Here is a 17,927-nt window from a genome sequence, read left to right as displayed (position 1 = left end):
AGAGATCCTCAGTGTCTGGTTCCAACTTCACCACTGCCCCCACCCCTCTTCTCAGCTGACCACTCGGCTCCCCCTGTGCTCCTGGCTCCCCCTGTGCACTGGAGAGGCCCAGGACCCTCACTCGGCACTTGCGGCCCTTAATCATGGGCACTGCCCGCCTTGTCCATGTGCAGAGAGTACCAAAGACAGCACGTGGCCTTTGCTCAGAACCAGACCTCCACCTGAAGTTCCCTTCTTTATAGCCATTTCCCCTCAGGGCTCAGCCAGGTTGTTGGCTCCTCTGGGCAGCCCTTCCTGAGCCACCCAAGTCTGTCCCAATGGTAAGTCCTCTCCCATCACACTGGGAGTCCCCAGGTACTGGTCAGGCCAGAGGAGCAGTTTTTGTTTGAGACAAGTTCTCGCTCTGTCACCCAGGCTGGAAGGCAGTGGCACAATTTTGGCTCACTGCAACCACTGCCTGCCAGGCTCAAGTCATCCTCCCACCTCAGCTTCCTGAGTAGTTGGTACTACAGGCATACATCACCATGCCCAGCTAACTTTTTTGTTTGTATTTTTTGTGGGGATGGGGTCTTGCCATATTGCCCGGACTGGTCTCAAACTCTTGAGCTCAAGTGATCCTCCCATCTTGGCCTCTCAAAGCGCTGGGATTACAGGTGTAAGCCACCACACCCAGCCCAGAGGAGCAGTTGTGTCTCCAGGAGGGATCCTTAGGGAGGAAAAGTCAGTTGGTGGGGGCAATGGAGCAGTGTGAGCCAGCCTGTGCCCCACCTGCCCGCCTGTCCTGGACACCAAGTCAGCTGGCTTTAAAAGTAGAAAAGGGACACACGGTCCAGATAGGCCTGGAGAGAGCAGACCTGGCCCAGGACCCCAGGCTGTCAGGCAGAGAGAGGCACATGTTTGGTCACCCACTCTGGGCGGAAGTCCCCTTTATTTGGATTTGCCGCTGGGTGGCTAGATGATGTAGGTGGCCTTCGATGTGGACCAGGAGGGCATCCAGCATGTGCAGGACCCCACGGAGCAGGGTGTGGTCTGAGATTGGGGCCCGCCGTTTCCAGGGTCCGCAGGGCTCAGTGGTCACCTGCGGATGCTGAGAACAGGACCAAGAGGCAGGAGTGAGAATGGAGGGCAGAGAGGGAGGTGCGATGAGGGGCAGTGAAGCTGGGGAGCAGGGAGTAGGGTGTGGGGCAGTGCCCAGATGGGATGGGAGACTCAGGGTGACAGAATCACCGAGGGTCTGTTGTGGGCTACAGTGGTCACGGGGCCCTCAGGGGCTGGATGAGAGCAAGGGTTCTAAAGGGGAGAGCTGGGGGCAGGGTGCTGGCTGTGGGTGGTGGACATGGGTTCCACGAAGGTGTGTGGACACAGGGACAATGGGCTGTGAGCTGGGGGTGGGAGTGTGGGAGGCCCACAGGCCAGTGTGGACCCATGGGGCAGGGTTGGGTGGAAGGCGGCTCACTGGGCGTACATGGAGGCAGGGGCTGTGGGGGAGAAAGAGCTGCGCTCACCTCACCCTTGGTGGCCTGTGAGCACCGCCGCCCCTGCAGTATCTTGCGGCAGATCATCAGCATGGTGGTGGTGATCATGACCCCAGCCACAGGGTAGATGCGGCTTGCTCCAGGGCCCAGCCAGTAACCAGGACAGCTCAGGCCACCCCTACAGCCCTCCACGCTCTTTGGCTGACACCCCCAGGGCTGCAAGTCCAGCCCCACCTGGTACCAGAGGGGTCGCGACCAGGCGTGGGTTGGAGCAGGCATCGCCAGCAGGAGCAGCAAGGGCAGCGAGGCCAGCACGTGCAGCATGGCCGCCGCTAGTGCCAGGGGCCGGAACCTGGGCGCCTGGCGACCGGCAAACGCCCCTCCCCCATGAACAGGCCTGGCTCTGAGGCAGCAGGTTCCAGCGAGACCCATGGCCTTTCATGAGCAGCCTGGCCAGAAACTGGCTGTGGTAAGGGGGCTGGAGTCCAGGGCTTGAGGAGAATGGCAGACCTGGGTTCTGGGTCCTATTCTCCCAGTGGGCCTGGCTGGCACCAAACTGAGGGAGCACCTCCTTTTGAAGCTGGGCCCTAGGCTGGGTGTAGTGGCACACACCTAGAATCCCAGCACTTTGGGAGGTTGAGGCAGGTGGATGGCTTGAGCCCAGAAGTTTGAGACCAGCCTGGGCATCACGGCGAAACCCCCTCTCCATAAAAAGTACAAATAATTAGCTGGGCATAGTGGCACATGCCTGTTGTCCCAGCTACCCAGGAGGCTGAAGTGGGAGGATCACCTGAGCCTGGGAGGTCGAGGCTGCAATGAGCTGTGATTGCACCACTACACTCCAGCCTGGGCGACAGAGTGAGATTTTGTCTCAAAAAAAGATAAAAAAAGAAACTAAGCCCTGAACAGTTAAAGAAACCAGTAACTAACAGAATTTTTTTTTTTTAAGAGACAGCGCACTGCAGTCTTGAGCTCCTGGGCTCAGGTGATCCTTCTGCCTCAGCCTCCTGAGTAGCTGAAACTACAGGTGTGCACCACCATGCCTGGCTAATTTATTTATTTACTTATTTTTAACATTTATTTTGTAGAGATAGGGGTCTTACTATGTTGCCCAGGCTGGTTTCAAACTCTTAGCCTCAAGTGATCCTGCCACTTCAGCCTCCCAAAGTGCTGGGATTACAGCTGTGAGCCACCATGCCTGGCCCCTAGAAATCCTTGAGTTTACAGGATGGTAGATAAGGAAAGAAACAACTTGCTGAAACGCTGAAATTCCCTCTGCTTGTAAGATAACAAAACTGAAATCAGATGGACCCAATATTCCCGACTGGAGTGTGCACAGAAAGAGCTTGCTGACATCACAGCCTGAATTTCCACCATGTTTCATATAACTCCTCCAAAATTTGCACAGGAGACCCATGAGGAGGCATGAAGAGTTAATTGCACATGCCTGAGAACTTTCCAGACCTCCTGCTTCCTTCTACCAATCACCCACCTACTAATCCCAGTATCCATCCCCTAAACCTTTTCTAATAAAATTACTGCCTTAAAGCCAGCACAGGGAGACACACTGAAGCTGGACTCCTGCTTCCTTGCTAGTTGACTTGCAATAAAAAGCTTTTCTTGGCTGGGCACGGTGGCTCACGCCTGTAATTCCAGCACTTTGGGAGGCTGAAGTGGGTGGATCAGTTGAGGTCAGGAGTTTGAGACCAGCCTGGACAACATGGTGAAACCCTGTCTCTACTAAAGATACAAAAATTAGCCGGGTGTGGTGGTGGGCACATGTAATCCCAGCTACTTAGGAGGCTGAGGCACAATAATTTTTTAACCCGGGAGGCGGAGGTTGCAGTGAGCCAAGATCACGCCACTGCTGTAATCCCAGCCACTGGGAAGGCTGAGGTAGGAAAATCACTTGAACCCAAATCTGGTGTCCGGCCCACAACTGTAATCTCAGTACTTTGGGAAGCTGAGGTGGAAGGATCTTTTCAGCCCAGGAGTGAGGCCATGGTGGGCAACATAGTGAGACCCCGTCACTATATTTTTTAAAAAAGAAATTAGTCCAACATGGTGGTATGCACCTGTAGTCCCAGCTACTTGGGAGGCCGAGGTAGGAGGATTGCTTCAGCCCAAAACCTAGTGTCACAGTACTGGTTTCTAGCATTTCAAGCAGTGAGTTGTTTTCCTCAGTAACACTTTCACCCTGGCCTTCTCCTCACCTATCAGCCAATCCCTAAAATCCAAACACCTGCAGTGGCTCACGCCTGTAATCACACTTTGGGAGGCTGAGGCTGAGGATCTCTTGAGCCCAGGAATTTGAGCCCAGTCTAGGAAACATAGTAACAACCCATCTACGATTTTTTTTTTTTTTTTTTTTTTTTTTTTTTTTTTTTTTTGTGGGGGACAGACTCTTGCCCTCTCACCCAGGCTGGAGTGCAGTGGCGCAATCTCAGCTCACCGAAACCTCTGCCTCCCTGGTTCAAACGATTCTCCTGCCTCAGCCTCCCAAGTAGCTAGGATTACAGGCGTGCATCACCACACCTGGCTAATTTTTTGTATTTTTAGTAAAGATGGGGTTTCACCGTGTTAGCTAGGATGGTCTCAATCTCCTGACCTCATGATCCACCCACCTTGGCCTTCTAAAGCGCTGGGATTACAGGCTTGAGCTACTGCACCCAGCCCCAATTTTTGTATTTTTAGTAGAGACAGGGTTTCACCATGTTGGCCAGGCTGGTCTCGAACTCCTGACCTCAGGTGATCCACCCACTTCAGCCTTCCAAAGTGCTGGGATTACAGGTGTGAGCCACCACACCCGACCTTACAAACTGTTTTTTAAAAACTAGGCCAGGCGCCATGGCTCAGGCCTATAATCCCAGCACTTTGGGAGGCCAAGGCAGCCGGATCACCTGAGGTCAAGAGCTTGAGACCAGATTGACCAATATGGAGAAACCGTGTCTCTACTAAAATAGCCAGGTGTGGTGGTACATGCCTATAATCCCAGTTACTCAGGAGGTTGAGGCAGGGGAATCACTTGAACCTGGAAGGTGGAGGTTGCAGTGAGCTGAGATCGCGCCATTGCACTCCAGCCTGGGCAACAATAGCAAAACTCCATCTCAATAAATAAATAAATAAATAAAAGGCCGGGTGCAGTGGCTCAAGCCTGTAATCCCAGCACTTCAGGAGGCCGAGGCGGGCGGATCACGATGTCAGGAGATTGAGACCATCCTGGCTAAATGGTGAAACCCTGTCTCTACTAAAAATACAAAAAAAAAAAAAAAAAAAAAAAAAAAATTAGCTGGGCATGCTGGCACACCCCTGTAGTCCCAGCTACTCGGGAGGCTGAGGTAGGAGAATTGCTTAAACCCAGGAGGCGGAGGTTGCAGTGAGCCGAGATCATGCCACTGCACTCTGGCCTGGGCGACAGAGCGAGACTCGGTCTCAAAAAACAAGCCAACAAACAAAAACTAGCTGGGGCTGGGTGCGGTGGCTCACGCCTGTAATCCCAACACTTTGGGAGGCCGAGGCAGGAGGATCACTTGAGGTCAAGAGTTCAAGACCAGCCTGGCCAACATGGTGAAACTTCATCTCTACAAAAATGAGCTGGGCATGATGGTAGATGCCTGAAATCCCAGCTACTCAGGAGGCTGAGATAGGAGAATCACTTGAACCCGGGAGGCAAGATCGTACCATTGCACTCTGGCCTGGGCGACACAGTGAGACTCCATCTTTTTTGGGGGGAGGGGGGAAACTAGCTGGGTGTGGTGGTGTGTGCCTGTAGTCCCAGCTACTTAGGAGGCTGAGGCAGGAAGATCGCTTGAACCCAGGTCAATGCTGTAGACAGTGGTGATCACAGCACTGCACTCCAGTCCGGGGGACAGAGCAAGAGCCGATTAAAAAAAAAAAAAAAAAATCGACATGGCCCCTAAAACCTTTTGCTTTCCACCAGGGGCATCACCTCTCTAGGCTGACCAAACTTGCAGGTCCCCCACACCCAGCCTCAGCCCCACAGTCCACGTCGCAGTTGGGTGAGTGCTCGAAGATGTGGAATCCAAATCCACAGGCGGCTCCCCCACTGTCAGAACAAAGCCCGAAGGCTCCCCCTGGACTGTGAGGTCCCCTCACCCTCTCACCTCAGCTCATGCTGCCCCTGCCTCCCTCAATACCCCCACTGTTCCCACTGTCAGGACCACAGCTCCCCATGTCTAAAAAGTCACCTCCTTATGGCTGAAGTTTCAGTTCCAGGGTCACCTGCTGAGTCCCCCCTCCATAAGCATCTTGGGTAACATATGACCTCTATCACATGACCCTGCTTTATTTTCTTCAAAGCATTTCTAACTACCTGAAGTTTCCTGTTTGAGATCTACTGCCCTCTCCAACATACAAGCTTCATTCAAACAATATTTACAGAGCAGCTGCCAGGCACCATTTCTGATGCTAGGATGTGGTGTGACAGAATAAATAAAAGCTCTTATTTCCTGGGGCTGAGCTTCTAGGACATGAATGGGGGTGGTGGGGATGATGGTGCCAGGTACTAACACAGGCCATGATAAAACAGAGCCAGGCAAGGGTGTCTCTGTGATTTGAAGGGCAAGGTGGCCTCTGTCCATGCTCAGGATGGTGCCCAGACCCCAGCACAGGGCCTGGCACCTGCTCAGACCTGATGAACAGCAGTGCTCACATGTTTGGAGCAGAGGACCTGAGCTCAGCATTGTTCTAAGCATTTCCCGGCATTTCCTCATTTATTTATTTATTTTTGAGATAGGGTCTTGCTCTGTCACACAAGCTGGAGTGCAGCTCCCTCCAGCACGATTTCGGCTCACTGCAACCTCCACCTCTTGGGTTCAATCGATCCTCCTACCTCAGCCTTCCCAGTAGCTGGGATTACAGGCACCTGGTACCATGCCCAGCTCATTTTTGTATTTTTAGTAAAGATGAGGTTTCACCTGCCTCGGGCCTCCCAAAGTGCTGGGATTATAGGCTCGGCATCTACTCATTTAATATTCACTGAGCAACCCATGAAACAAGAACTGTGACCACTCACGCTCTACAAATGAACAGTACACTGAGGACCAGACAGATCCTAGGACCTAGTCCCTCCCCTGCCATCACTGTGTCAGCTGGGCCAACGCCCCACTGCCTGCTGGGTCACATGCCCAGATGTCGGCATTTAATGGCAGAAATCAACACACACTCCTTGGCTGACAGTGTTCTACCATGCCCAGGTGATCTGTCACCCATGCAGTGGCATGATCTCTGCTCGCTGCAACCTCTGCCTCCCAAGTTCAAGTGATTCTCGTGCCTCAGCTTCCCGAGTAGCTGGGATTACAGGTATGCACCACCATGCCCGACTAAACTTTTGTATTTTTAGTAGAGGCGGGGTTTCACCATGTTGGCCAGGATGTTCTCGAACTCCTGACGTCAAGTGATCCACCCGCCTATGCCTCCCAAAGTGCTGGGATTACAGGTGTGAACCACTGTGCCCAGCCCGGTCATGCTTATTCTTAAGCATAGAGTAGCAGTGTGGGGAAACAGCTGCTCTTAGGTGTTCACTCTGTATCCTCCAGGGACTGCCCGTTGGCATCCACACTGCCCTGTGCCTTATCGGGTATTCCCGAGAGTGAATTATTCCTGAGAAGCAGCTCTAGTTCCAACTGTTTCACAGCTGAGGAGACAGGGAGTGAGGGCTATGCATGGCTGGGGAGAGACCTAAACAGGGGATGCCTCCACAACTCCCCCACTCTGTACCCTGACCTCCCGCGTCTTTCCTGCACTTTCTGCCCCGTCTCACCTTCAGGGCACAGGAAGGGTCAGCAGCCACAGCTGTGGACCACCCACCACCGGGGCCCCACCAAGCCACAGCAGAGCCTGGAGTTGAGCAGACAAATCTTTATTCCTGAGGCTAAATATGCACCAGTTCCCTCCCCGTAACCAGCCACTGCCAGCCTGACTGCAGGCCCTGTCCCAGACCTGGAGCACTGAACTTGGAGTCCCAGGACCTCCTTCCCTGAGGTGTGTGTGTGTACATGGAGGGGACTCCTGGGTAGCACCTGGAGGCGGCCTAGGGTTGAGGGGCTTCTCAAGGGTGCCCTGTCACAACCTCCAGAGGTGCAGTCTCGGGCAGTATGCAGCATGTTCAGAGTCTGGTGACCTGAGTGGGAAGAGGAGGGGAGGCTCCAGTTTCCAAAGGACACAGACCAACCCCCACCCCTAGGAACAGCTTTATCCAAAGACAGCGGGGAAAGCACTGGGCCCACTGGGGACAGAACCATGGCCACCAGGAAAGACTCCCTGGAGCTGGACCCAGGGTGGGGAGAAGCAATAGATTAACAAAAAAGAGCTCAGCAGGCCAGAGGTAGGCTCACCGAAACAGGGCTGTCGGGGACAGGCCTCGGGTGTTGGAGGGCAAAGGTGACAGCATCATGGACAGAAGCAAAGAGATGCTTCTTGGTGATGGATGCATCGAAGAAGTGCCCGGCCTCAAGCTGGCTGACCACAGGGCCTGTGGGCAAGAAGTAGGCCTCCCCTGACTCTCAGAACCTCCAGGAACTCAACTCCCAGGAGAAAACAGAATGCCCTGACCTCACCACCTGAGGCTCCAGCTGAATCCACATCACTTGTAACCCTGGACTCCTGTCTCCCAGGACACCTCTGACCTTCAGTTCCAGAGAAAGACTTTTTCCTTGTGCTACTTGGAAAACCCCTTGGCCAAAAGCATCCTACCCTCTTCCCAGGTCCCTCCTGCTGTTCCCACCCTACTCACTGTGGCAGGCCGCCATGTACACCTCTACCTCGATCTCCCGGAAGTCATGGAAAATCTGTAGCGGAAAAGGGGGCCAGCCTCAGAGGAAGGCTCAGGGACGTAGAGGGGGGCTCGGGCAGGCTTGGGGAGGGAGTTTAGATGGGGAGCTTTGAGGGTTTGGGGAGTCAGAGTCTCGGAGTACTCTCAGGGCAAATTACAGGGTCAGTGGGGAAGCTCGAGGGGCCTTGGCCTGCCCCCGTCCTTACATTCTTCAGGCTCTTGAGGCACACAGTGTCCACGAAGGAGAGGGCACCCAGGTCCAAGATGAGGCTGTGGAAGTCTGGCTGAGGCAGGCCCAGGGCCTTCAGTGTGGACCCATCTGGGGCCTTGGAGTCTTCTTGACCATTGGCTGTTGCATCTTCCATCTTATCTCCTGGGCTCACCTGCTGGGGAGCCAGACATGCTGCCAGGGCCACCCATGAGAGGGTGAAGGCAGGACCGGCCACACACAGACATGCGGGAACACGCAAGGTCAGGTGGGGAGCATTCATGGGACACATAAGGACACAAACATGGGGGTCACATAGGTATGCAAAGACAGGAAGGACAGATGTATGGGGACACTCAGGAGGGCACACCCAGACATGCTCTGCTACCTCCTGGGCCGAGGCTGCACAGGGACATGAGAAAGCACGGTGCTGGGAGACCCTGTCCCATTCTCATCAGCCAGGGCTGAGAGGGGAGGGGCCCAGGAGCAGGCCAGAATAGACACAGGCATCCACATGAAACACACGCAGACACCTCAGCACCCTACCCTGTCTGAGTCTCTAAGTTTGGCATCCTCTTTGACCCCTATATATTTTTTCAGAGATGGGGTCTCGCTTCATTGTCCAGGCTGAATGTAGTGGTTATTCACAGGCACCATTTGAGCGCACTGCAGCCCCGAGCTCCTGGGCTCAAATGATTTTCCCGCCTTAGCATCCCAAAGAGCTGGGACTGCAGGTGTGCACCACCACGCCTGTCTTTGACCCCTTGATTTTCTCCCATACACCCAATCCTTTTCCTCTACCCATAAGCAGACTCAGGGGGGAGTCTTGTGGCATCTACAAAGTCAAGGTCTTCATCTAGGCCTGAGAATCTAAGCCTAGATTCTGTGGCATATCATGAATTTCCCTGCAGAATATCTGATCCAGCCCCAACAACTCCTGCCATTGGCCCACAGCTGCTGGGTCCATGGTACTCCTCATGAGACGTGTAGATCCTGTGTCTCTGCAGCTCACAGCTGTCCCCTCCTCTCCCACCTCCAGCCTCACCATCACCTTGCAGTCCTCAACGTTGTTGCTCCTCATGTCTTCAAGGCTGGTGTTGACGTTAATGGAAACTGAAGCGCCCTTGGAGGAGGCAGCCTACACCAGGGAAGACAGGGAATGGGAAACAGCTATCCTGGCTGCCATGACAGCCATGTCATGTAGGCCTAGTGATGCCCCCTGGTGTTGGGCAGGTAGGTGGGCCAGGACCAGAAGCTGTGGGACCTGCAGCAACCAGGCTGAAGCTCCAGGAACAGCCATGAAAGAGAAGAGGACTGTGACGGTTCACACTGTCACTGGTTCAGATGATGGGAGAGAAACAAAATGCGACCTAGAGCCTGGACCTGCTAGGGTAGTGAGGCAGGGCCCCTGGGAGCATGAGAGAGAAAGGGGAAGGGATGAGGAGTGCGGATGAGGGAGGAGTCGGGAGGCCAGGAGAAAGGCTGGGGCAGGGAGCAGGGGGCAGCAGACGGGGGTCACCAGACAAAAGGGGCCCTGCCTGTTTCTGAAGCTTCTTCTCTTTCTGCTGTTGCTTCAGCTTCAGCTGCTCCCGCTTCTTGAGCAGTTTCTTCTTCTGGGAGATGAGGAAGTCGACATCCACACCGCACTGGAGGCAAACGTCAGAGAAGGGTTGGTGAACTCTCGGGGAGCTGGGGCCTGACACCCATCCTGGGGACCCCACCTCACCCTCTGCTTCAGCGCATCACTGTAGAAGTCAGCGTTGGCAAAGTACACAGTGGCCGAGGAGCGGAAGACCTTCACTCCTGGGACTTCCTTGGCCTGGGGATGAGGCAGAACTGGTGGTGGCTGAATCTCCTCTCTCCAGGCTGCATCCTGTTCTCCTGCCTTTCCTTTCCTAGTGTGCCCAGTGCCTGCCACTGCCCAGCCCTCTGTTCCCCAGGCTGCAGTCCAGGCCCTCCCAGGGGCTTGGGCCACAAGCCCGGTGGTGTCATCCCCATTCCCGCACCATGCCTCTCCCTCCCCACCTCTCCTGCCACCACCCAGGCAGCCTTCACAGGCTCTTAACCTTTCTCCTGGGTTTCCAACCCCTGCCTTGTGATCTGTTTTCTGCACCCAGAGGTCCTCCTAGGCTGTCACACCAACCAGACCTTCCCCACCTCCCACCCCATTCAGGTCACAGCCCAGGTCTCTGCTGGGCTCCAGGCCCGCATGGTAAGGGCTGGGCTGCCCCCCTCATCCTCTCCCATGTCTCAGACCCCTTAGTTCCTCCCCACACTGCCTAATCGCACTGCACCCATGTTGCAAGGAGCAGCCTTGTTTTATTCCAGAGCCCCCCATCTATGTTCCTAGCACTTGGCCCAAGACCTCTCAGGAGATAAATGGATGACTGAAGACTTAAAAACCCCTCTGATCAGATCAGGAAATGCCTCCCTTCCATCCTGGTGCCCCAGGGAGCTGCCACTCCGGCTCTCTAACCCAGGGCTGCTCTGCAGGTGGAGCTTGTGCTGTTGACTCCGTGATAGACCCCTCCCCAGCCCCAGACCCATCTCTGTCCACTCTCCCTCTGTGCCTTCATACCTCTAGAGGGGGTCGTAGACCCAAACTCCTCCCTTGAAATCCCAAAGACCAAACTAAAGTGTCCTCAGCCCCCAGTGCCCTGGCCAAGTGTGGAACGAATCCACAAAGTCTCATTCTTCCTCCATCTCCCCATCCACGTCATTCCACTCAGCCCCTGCCACTCACCTCTGAGTACTCTGCCACATCTCTGTAAATATCTGTGTCTGGCACCTGCCCCAGGATAGAGTAGTGGGGCCTGTGGAGGAGAGAAAGAATGCAAGAAGAGGGGGCAGAAAAAGGGGATAACAGAGGGGTCCAAAGGAGCCTGAAGTCCCCCAGAGATGTGGGGAAAGCTGCGGGGAGCCCTGTGGCACTCCCTCACTAGCTGGAATGAGGGGACCAACATGGGGGACTCACATCTGTGTCCGGACCACCACAAGCAGTAGGGAGAAGACGACCGAAACCATCAGGCCAAGGTCCAGGTTCAGTAGGATGGTGGCTGTGAAGGTCACCAGCCAGATGAGCTGAGAACAGAGGGCAGCGGTCGGCGGGTGGCGAGGAGCCATGGGGCTGCCCAGTCCCTGCCCCGGGCTCCCAGGGCACTCACCAGATCCACCCGATTGGCTTTCCAGAGGGAGCACACGTCGCTGAGCTGCCGCAGCATGCCCTTCAAGTTCACAATGATGATGGCCGCCAGGACCGCCTGGGGTGGGAACAGTGCCGCCAGGGGCCATTGAGGGCACCCGATGCCATCAACCCTCCCCATCGAGGCATGGCCAGATTAAGCCCAAGCACTCAGGCAGAACCCCAGACACAAACCCCCACCCAGACCCTGACCCTTGTCTCCAAATCTCACCTTGAAGATCTCAGCCTTGAAAAACAGGACCTAACCTTGTGTCCCCACCCCTCACCTGAACCTAGACTGGCTGATCTGAGTCCTGGCCTGGCCAAGACCTGAAGCCTGGCTGGGTGGGGGCTTACCTTGGGCAGGTCACGGAAGAGTTCCCCAAGTTTGACAATGATGAGGAGGATGAAAAGGGAAGAGATGGCTCCAGCAACCTGTTGGGGGAGGGGATGAGGAGGGGCGAGACCCCCTTCCCCAGGCAAGGCATGTCCACACCCATGCCCACACCCAAAACCCACCTGCGAGTTGCCCCCGGTGCTCTCCTGTACCAGGCTCCGAGACATAGAGCAACTCACGGGGAAGCACTGGAAGATGCCTCCAATGAGGTTACTGAGGCCCAGGGCCACCAGCTCCTGACGGGGGGCAGTGTGGGTGTGAGGAGACTTCCTAGAAGTGGCTTGTCACTGTCCCACTGTGTCTAGGCCTGTGTATCCCCAATCTCCATCCCCACCAAGTGGCCCCCAGAGACTGGATGCTGTCCCACACGTCCTACTCTCCCATCCTCAGTCCCCCACATGGCCTCAGCACATCTGCTGTCTCCCCATGTCCCACCTGTTCCTCCCCCACCCGTTGCTGGCACCTCCATACACTTGGATGCCTCCTACACATCCTGCATCACCCAGACCTGGTTGCTGTCCACCCGGTAGCCATGCCTCAGGGCGAAGATCTTCCCCAGCGAGATAGCAATGGCGAACCCAACCACAGCGATGGTGAAGGCGCTACCCACGAGCTTTGAGAACAGCTGGGTGTTGGGGGCCACTGGGGGCACCAGCCTGTGAGAGGCATCTGTGAGGCCAAAACAAGGTCCTGGCCTGGCTGCCCAACCCTCCCTGACCTGACGGACGCCAGAGCTCACCCTGCAGAGATGTTGCCCACGACATCTACCCCAAATATGTGCTTCAGACCCATGCCATAGGAGATGCCTGTGGCCCCGATGAGCTGTGGGAGAGGACAGAGTCAGGGAGGCAGGTGCTGGCATCATGGTCGGGGGACATGTAAACCACTGTGGGGTGAGGAGGGAGACACTGGGCAAAACCTTCTTCAGAGGTGGGAAAAAGTCACATAGGGTGAGAGACGGGCAACACCATTTCGACTATGGGGAGATGCTGTCAGGGGCAGGAAGAAACCAACACAGGGGCTTTCTGCTGTGCCCCCCACAATACCCAAGAACCCCCCCAGTCCCCCTCCAGCTGGCCTTCAAATACAGGAGGCTGCCCACGTGGCAGGGACCCAGCCTGTCCTGCCCTTCTCCCCTACCCCCCACTTTCTGGCCCTCGAACCATGAGCAGCTCCCCGGGTATCGGCATGGGCAGCTGCCGCTGCAGCTTGTCATTCAACAGCTTCACCACCAGGAGCACAACCCCAGCCACAGCTGCAGTGACCACCGTGCTGACCTTGCTCTGGGGCAGCTTCCGGCAGACCTCCAGCACTGTCTGAGGAGAGGCCAGGTTACAGCCAGCGCTCAAGGCCATGGGGCACACCTACCCCTCTCTCCCCCTGCCCTCACTCACATAGATGAGGGACAGTGGCCCAGAGTGGCTGCTCAGATGGAGGCCAAACACATACTTGAGCTGTGAGACGAAGACCTGTACAGCTGCAGCTGTGGTATAGCCTCGGACAAGAGGCTCTGAGAGGTAGGTGACCAGGAAGCCGAAGTGGATCAGGCCCAGCCCCACCTGTGGGGTGGCCAGGGGCAGTCAGGACAGGCAGGGGTCCTGGGGTAGTTGATGAGGAGCGCAGGGCAAGTGGGATGGGAGTGGGATGAGTGGATGGCAAGAGGAGGACGACGATGGTCAGCACTCAGGGGAATGCAGACGGGGTAGTGGCAGGAGCAGAAGTGGTGGGGGGGACACACACTCCTGACTGTTTCACACCTGGAAGAGGCCGACCAGGACACTGAGTGTGGAAGCCACCCGCACCCGGTCAGCGTCTCTGGTGGAGTCGTTCAAGGTCTGCGGGGCCAGGGATTCTGTCACACTGCCCACCATCACAGACATGACAGCAAAGGTCCCTGTAAGGACGGCACGGGGCAGGTCTGAAGGGGAGAGCACACTGTCCTGCGCTGGAGCCCTGGTCCTAAGAGACAGGCCAGGAGACTTCCAGTTCTGGACAAATGTCCTCAGATTATGGCTGCATGAACAGGGACAGTGCTGGTGGTTCAGGTTTGGCCAGGCCAGGAGTGAACCCTGAGCTCATGGGCCCTTAAGCGTGGCTAGAAATGCTGTCCCTGCCTCATCTACCCTGTCCCACCTGTGTCTACTGGTCCAGGGACACAGAGGCTCTGCGGAGTAGGGAAGAGGTCAGGGCTTGCTTCAGGCTGCTCAGGCCTCCGCCAAGTTCCAGGCCCCTTGGGCTGCCTCGCTCACTCACATCTTCCTGGAGCCAGGGCTTTGAGGTCCTCTGCCTCTGTGGTCCTACAGTCAGGGGTCTAGTCCTGCCTGGGTATGACTCATGGGCTAGCCCAGGGATGCAGCACCAATGCTGTCCTCTTCTCCAGCCACTCCTGCCCTGCTCAGCGCCCCCTCACCCTGCCCTCCATGATGGATGTGGGCATCCTCCTGGAAGGCTAGGCCTGCCTCCACTTACCCACGGAGATGTGCCGGGAAGTGCCAAACAGGAAGTAGATGAAGACGGGGTAGAAGGAGCTATAGAGGCCGAACACGGGGGGCAATCCAGCCAGGAGGGCATAGGCCAAGCCTAGGAGTAGAATGGTAGCAGTGCGGGCCTGGAGAGCAGATCTTGAAACGATAGGGGAATCCCAGCCCTGGGTTAGGTGCCATAGTTCCAAGGTAGAGGTCATGGCCCCAGTTTTGGGCATCACAGACCACAGGGTTTCCAGGCCAACGCACTGAAGGCGGCTCACCCTGTGGAAGCTGCATGATGGCCACACTCATGCCAGATAAAAGGTCACCTAGGAGCCAGTCACGCACAGGATACCGGGGTAACCAGACCAAAACCGGGAGGTGTTGGAGCAGAAGGGCACGGGCCCGAGCATGGGAGCACCTGGGGACATGATATGAGGGGTAGGTGAGCGTCAGGAACAGGGGCTACCTGGGCCCTGCCAGCACCCCCAAGCCCCAATCTTGGCCTTACTGCAACCAGGTCCGCCACTGGCGGGTCCTAGGTGCTGAGCCCCAGCGCCCCAGCTCCTCCAAATGCTCCTGGTTCAGCAACGGCCGTTCCATGTGGTAGTCTCGCCTCCGCAGCTCCATTGCTTGTGTTGCAGACAGCAGTGCCTGCGTGTCCCTCGGTCTGGGGTGGCAAGACCAGAGAGAGACAGTGAGGGCACCCCTGGCCCAACCTCCCCTACACCTCCACCTAGGACCAGAGAGTTACCTACCTGATTTTTCCGGGCCCTAAGATCAAGGTACAGTATTCCAGCCCCACGCTGGCATCTGTGGGCCATATGCCCAAACTCAGACCTGAACTTTGGCTGGTGAGAAAGCCTCTTTCTAGGACAAAGTCCCCCAAGTAGGGACTGCAGGATGAGCACTATCTATACCTCCAGCCGAGATGTGGCTGCCCAGTGCTGAACGCTCTAACAGTCCATGTCCCAGGCTGCTCCCTCCCACCGCAATCCCTCTCCCTTAGCCAATCCCTCCCACCGCAATCCCTCTCCCCTAGCCAATCCCTGTCCAGTCTCCAGGTCCTCCTCCGGCTGCCCCGGGAGCCCACTGCTGGCTGAGAGCACACTCAGGGAAGGGGTCCAGCAAACCAGGGACCAGGGCTCCATCTCCTCAAGCAACTCCTTTCCCAAGCCTCAGGCCTCAGATGAGACCCTCCCCTCTAAGGGAAGGAAAGTGTTGGGGCCAAGCTTGCCCCAGGGCCTCCAGCGCCAGGGTCCAGGTTGTACACTGCTCAGGCCTGGTCTGGGGAAGCCACGGATTGGCTCTCACCTGAGAAGGAGCTCTTTCCAGTGGGAATCTCTCACCTAGAGGGAGAGGCTCCCACCTGGAAAGGGAAGTACCCACTTGAAGTGGGGGAAAGAGCTCATCTGGGAATAGAAGCTTTCAAGGGGAATCTCACCTAGAGGGATCTCTGACCTACCAGAGAATCTTTACCAGCCAGGCAAGTTCTGACATAGGGGGAATCTTCCCTCTGCCCAGAGGCACCTACTTGAAGTCAGAGAAAGATCCCACGTAGAAGGAGAAGACCTAGAGGGAGAGGGTTCTCACCTCCGGGGTACTCTCTCTTAGGGGAAGTTCTGACCTGGGGTGAGGCTCCCACGTGGAATGGGGAAAAGCTGTCACCTGTGAATAGACCTCACAGAGGGATCTTTTCTGGGGGAAAACTCTAGCCTGTTGGGGAAGATTTCACTAGTCAGGAAAGTTCTGATCTAGGAAAAGCCCTGACCTGGGGAGAGGATCCCATTTGAGGGACAGGAACTCACCTGGGAAGGGCCTCTAACCTGGCTGTACTGTTGGGAGTGTGGAGTGGGTGCAAGGAAGATCCTCAGAAACTCTTGGGACCGCTATCTCAAGGAGATCTTAGAGCCCCCTCTCCCTTCCTACGTGAGTCATTCAGGTTTTCTTAAAGGGCTTCCTCACCCCACAACGTGGGACCCGCGCCTGGAGGGCGGAGCCTTGATTCATTGGCCTCTCCCTGTAGGAGGGCAACTGGGGCCAGAAAGGCTGGAGCGCTCACTCCGGGGTCAGTGGAGCTGGGTGGAATCGGGACCCAGCTGAAAGCAGCTAGTCCACGGGCCGCAGCCAAGGACTCCCGGCCCCCACGTACCCCGGCCGGCACATCTCCTGGCCGGGCTCCTCCATACGCAGCTGCCTCCCTGTGGCCCGGGATGGCCCTCGGGCGGCACACCAGCGGCTTTCCGCACAGCCCAAGGGACTGGGGTCGCGCCAGCTCCCGCCCCTACCCCTTGCTGCAGAGGGGCAGCCGCCTGCATAAAATCGGCAGAGGTAAACCGAGGCGTCGCAAGCGCAGAATGCCTGCTCCAGCGAGGCGCTTGCGCGGGGCCACCGGGGCTGTGCTCTGAACTCACCCCGACGCATCCGCCAGCCCCATGGCTCGCACGTTGTCCGGCGCGGGCTGCTCCTGCTGCTCGGGCTAGAGGCCCCTACGCTCCGGAAGGCGTCGCCGGGACCGAGTGAGGCCAGCGGCGCGCTCCCGGGAGCTAATCCCGGGGCAGGACGGGGAGGCTTGGGCCAATCAGCGCGCTGGGGCGGGACCTAAGTGGCGCGCGCCGGGCGGGGAGTGCCTGGAGAAGAAGGATTTAACCGCTTCCACCCTGGCGACCTGGCCTATGAGGCCTCCCGCTGCTCGCCCGGCCCTCTGCCCCGAGCTGGATGGGATTGCAGAACTGGAACTAAGCACCCGCGCTGGGCTGGCTGTAGTCGCGCCCCGAGGCCTTGAGTAGGTTGGAGCTGATCCCAGGTACTGGCTCGGCGGAAGGTACTCACGGAGTGGGAAAGGGAGACTCCACTGGCCGGGAGGCCTAGGGGTGTGGCCGGTGGACCCCAGCCTTAACTTGTGGGGGATCCAGGTCTGTGGGGCTTCTCATGCCTCCAGCTGAGAGCGCCACCCTCAGGCTTTCTGAGACTAGGCATGTCTTTGAGATCCGGAGCCGACGATCCCCAAGTCCTCCCGTTTAACTCTGGCCACCCAGGCCATAAATGGTTGGAGGATCCCCTCTGCTGCGCTAAGCACAGCCTGGACATCGCTCCCAGAAGGTTCCTGCGCGGGCCGCCGAGGAGAATGGTGGGGGTCGGTGCTGTTGGTGGGCAAGGCGGGAACTGCAAGAGCAGTTCCTCAGGTTGGTTTCACCCAGGTGAGGGCAAAAAATGCCGGGCCAGGGCTGCAGACCCTGAAGAATTAGGAAGTCCTGGTGCCGCTGCCTTGACTAGGGGGGAGGTTTCCCTTAGCACCTTATTCTCAGCACCTGTGCTCCAACATCAGGCCCCATTCACAAGGTGAGGAGCCAGATTTCAAGGTGAAAGAGATCTGCCATGAAATGGGCTAAAAATAGCTGGATATTC

General features: G+C 56.8%; 2 protein-coding genes across 8 annotated transcripts; both read right to left on the bottom strand.

The window, feature by feature from the left end:
* Positions 1 to 779: 779 nt before the first annotated feature.
* Positions 780 to 4,698, bottom strand: TMEM89 (transmembrane protein 89). Its single transcript, XM_007984137.3, has 2 exons — positions 1,506 to 4,698; positions 780 to 1,087 (listed from the first exon to the last, which is right to left on the bottom strand). Exons 1-2 carry the CDS (start codon positions 1,905 to 1,907, stop codon positions 902 to 904), a joined length of 588 nt encoding a protein of 195 aa, XP_007982328.3. The 5' UTR covers positions 1,908 to 4,698; the 3' UTR covers positions 780 to 901.
* Positions 4,699 to 7,340: 2,642 nt separating this feature from the next.
* Positions 7,341 to 17,354, bottom strand: SLC26A6 (solute carrier family 26 member 6). Of its 7 annotated transcripts, none has more exons than XM_007984144.3 (21): positions 16,934 to 17,354; positions 15,031 to 15,189; positions 14,801 to 14,940; positions 14,524 to 14,634; positions 13,812 to 13,948; positions 13,449 to 13,613; positions 13,218 to 13,370; positions 12,794 to 12,876; positions 12,563 to 12,710; positions 12,177 to 12,290; positions 12,015 to 12,092; positions 11,641 to 11,736; positions 11,451 to 11,557; positions 11,220 to 11,289; positions 10,203 to 10,295; positions 10,015 to 10,122; positions 9,522 to 9,614; positions 8,475 to 8,654; positions 8,230 to 8,284; positions 7,832 to 7,968; positions 7,341 to 7,617 (listed from the first exon to the last, which is right to left on the bottom strand). In XM_007984144.3, exons 1-21 carry the CDS (start codon positions 16,954 to 16,956, stop codon positions 7,603 to 7,605), a joined length of 2,265 nt encoding a protein of 754 aa, XP_007982335.1. In that variant the 5' UTR covers positions 16,957 to 17,354; the 3' UTR covers positions 7,341 to 7,602. The 7 variants fall into 7 exon arrangements, with proteins under 7 accessions (XP_007982335.1, XP_007982336.1, XP_037859902.1 ...); XM_007984145.3 differs by having other exon boundaries at positions 8,475 to 8,651; XM_038003974.2 differs by having other exon boundaries at positions 13,332 to 13,370.
* Between the last annotated feature and the right edge of the window lie 573 nt (positions 17,355 to 17,927).

Source organism: Chlorocebus sabaeus, chromosome 22, assembly GCF_047675955.1.
Source record: "Chlorocebus sabaeus isolate Y175 chromosome 22, mChlSab1.0.hap1, whole genome shotgun sequence".
In the NCBI taxonomy this organism is placed as follows: Eukaryota; Metazoa; Chordata; class Mammalia; order Primates; family Cercopithecidae; genus Chlorocebus; species Chlorocebus sabaeus.
Note: the sequence above shows the minus strand (reverse complement) of the source record. Positions and strands in the feature narration are given on the sequence as shown.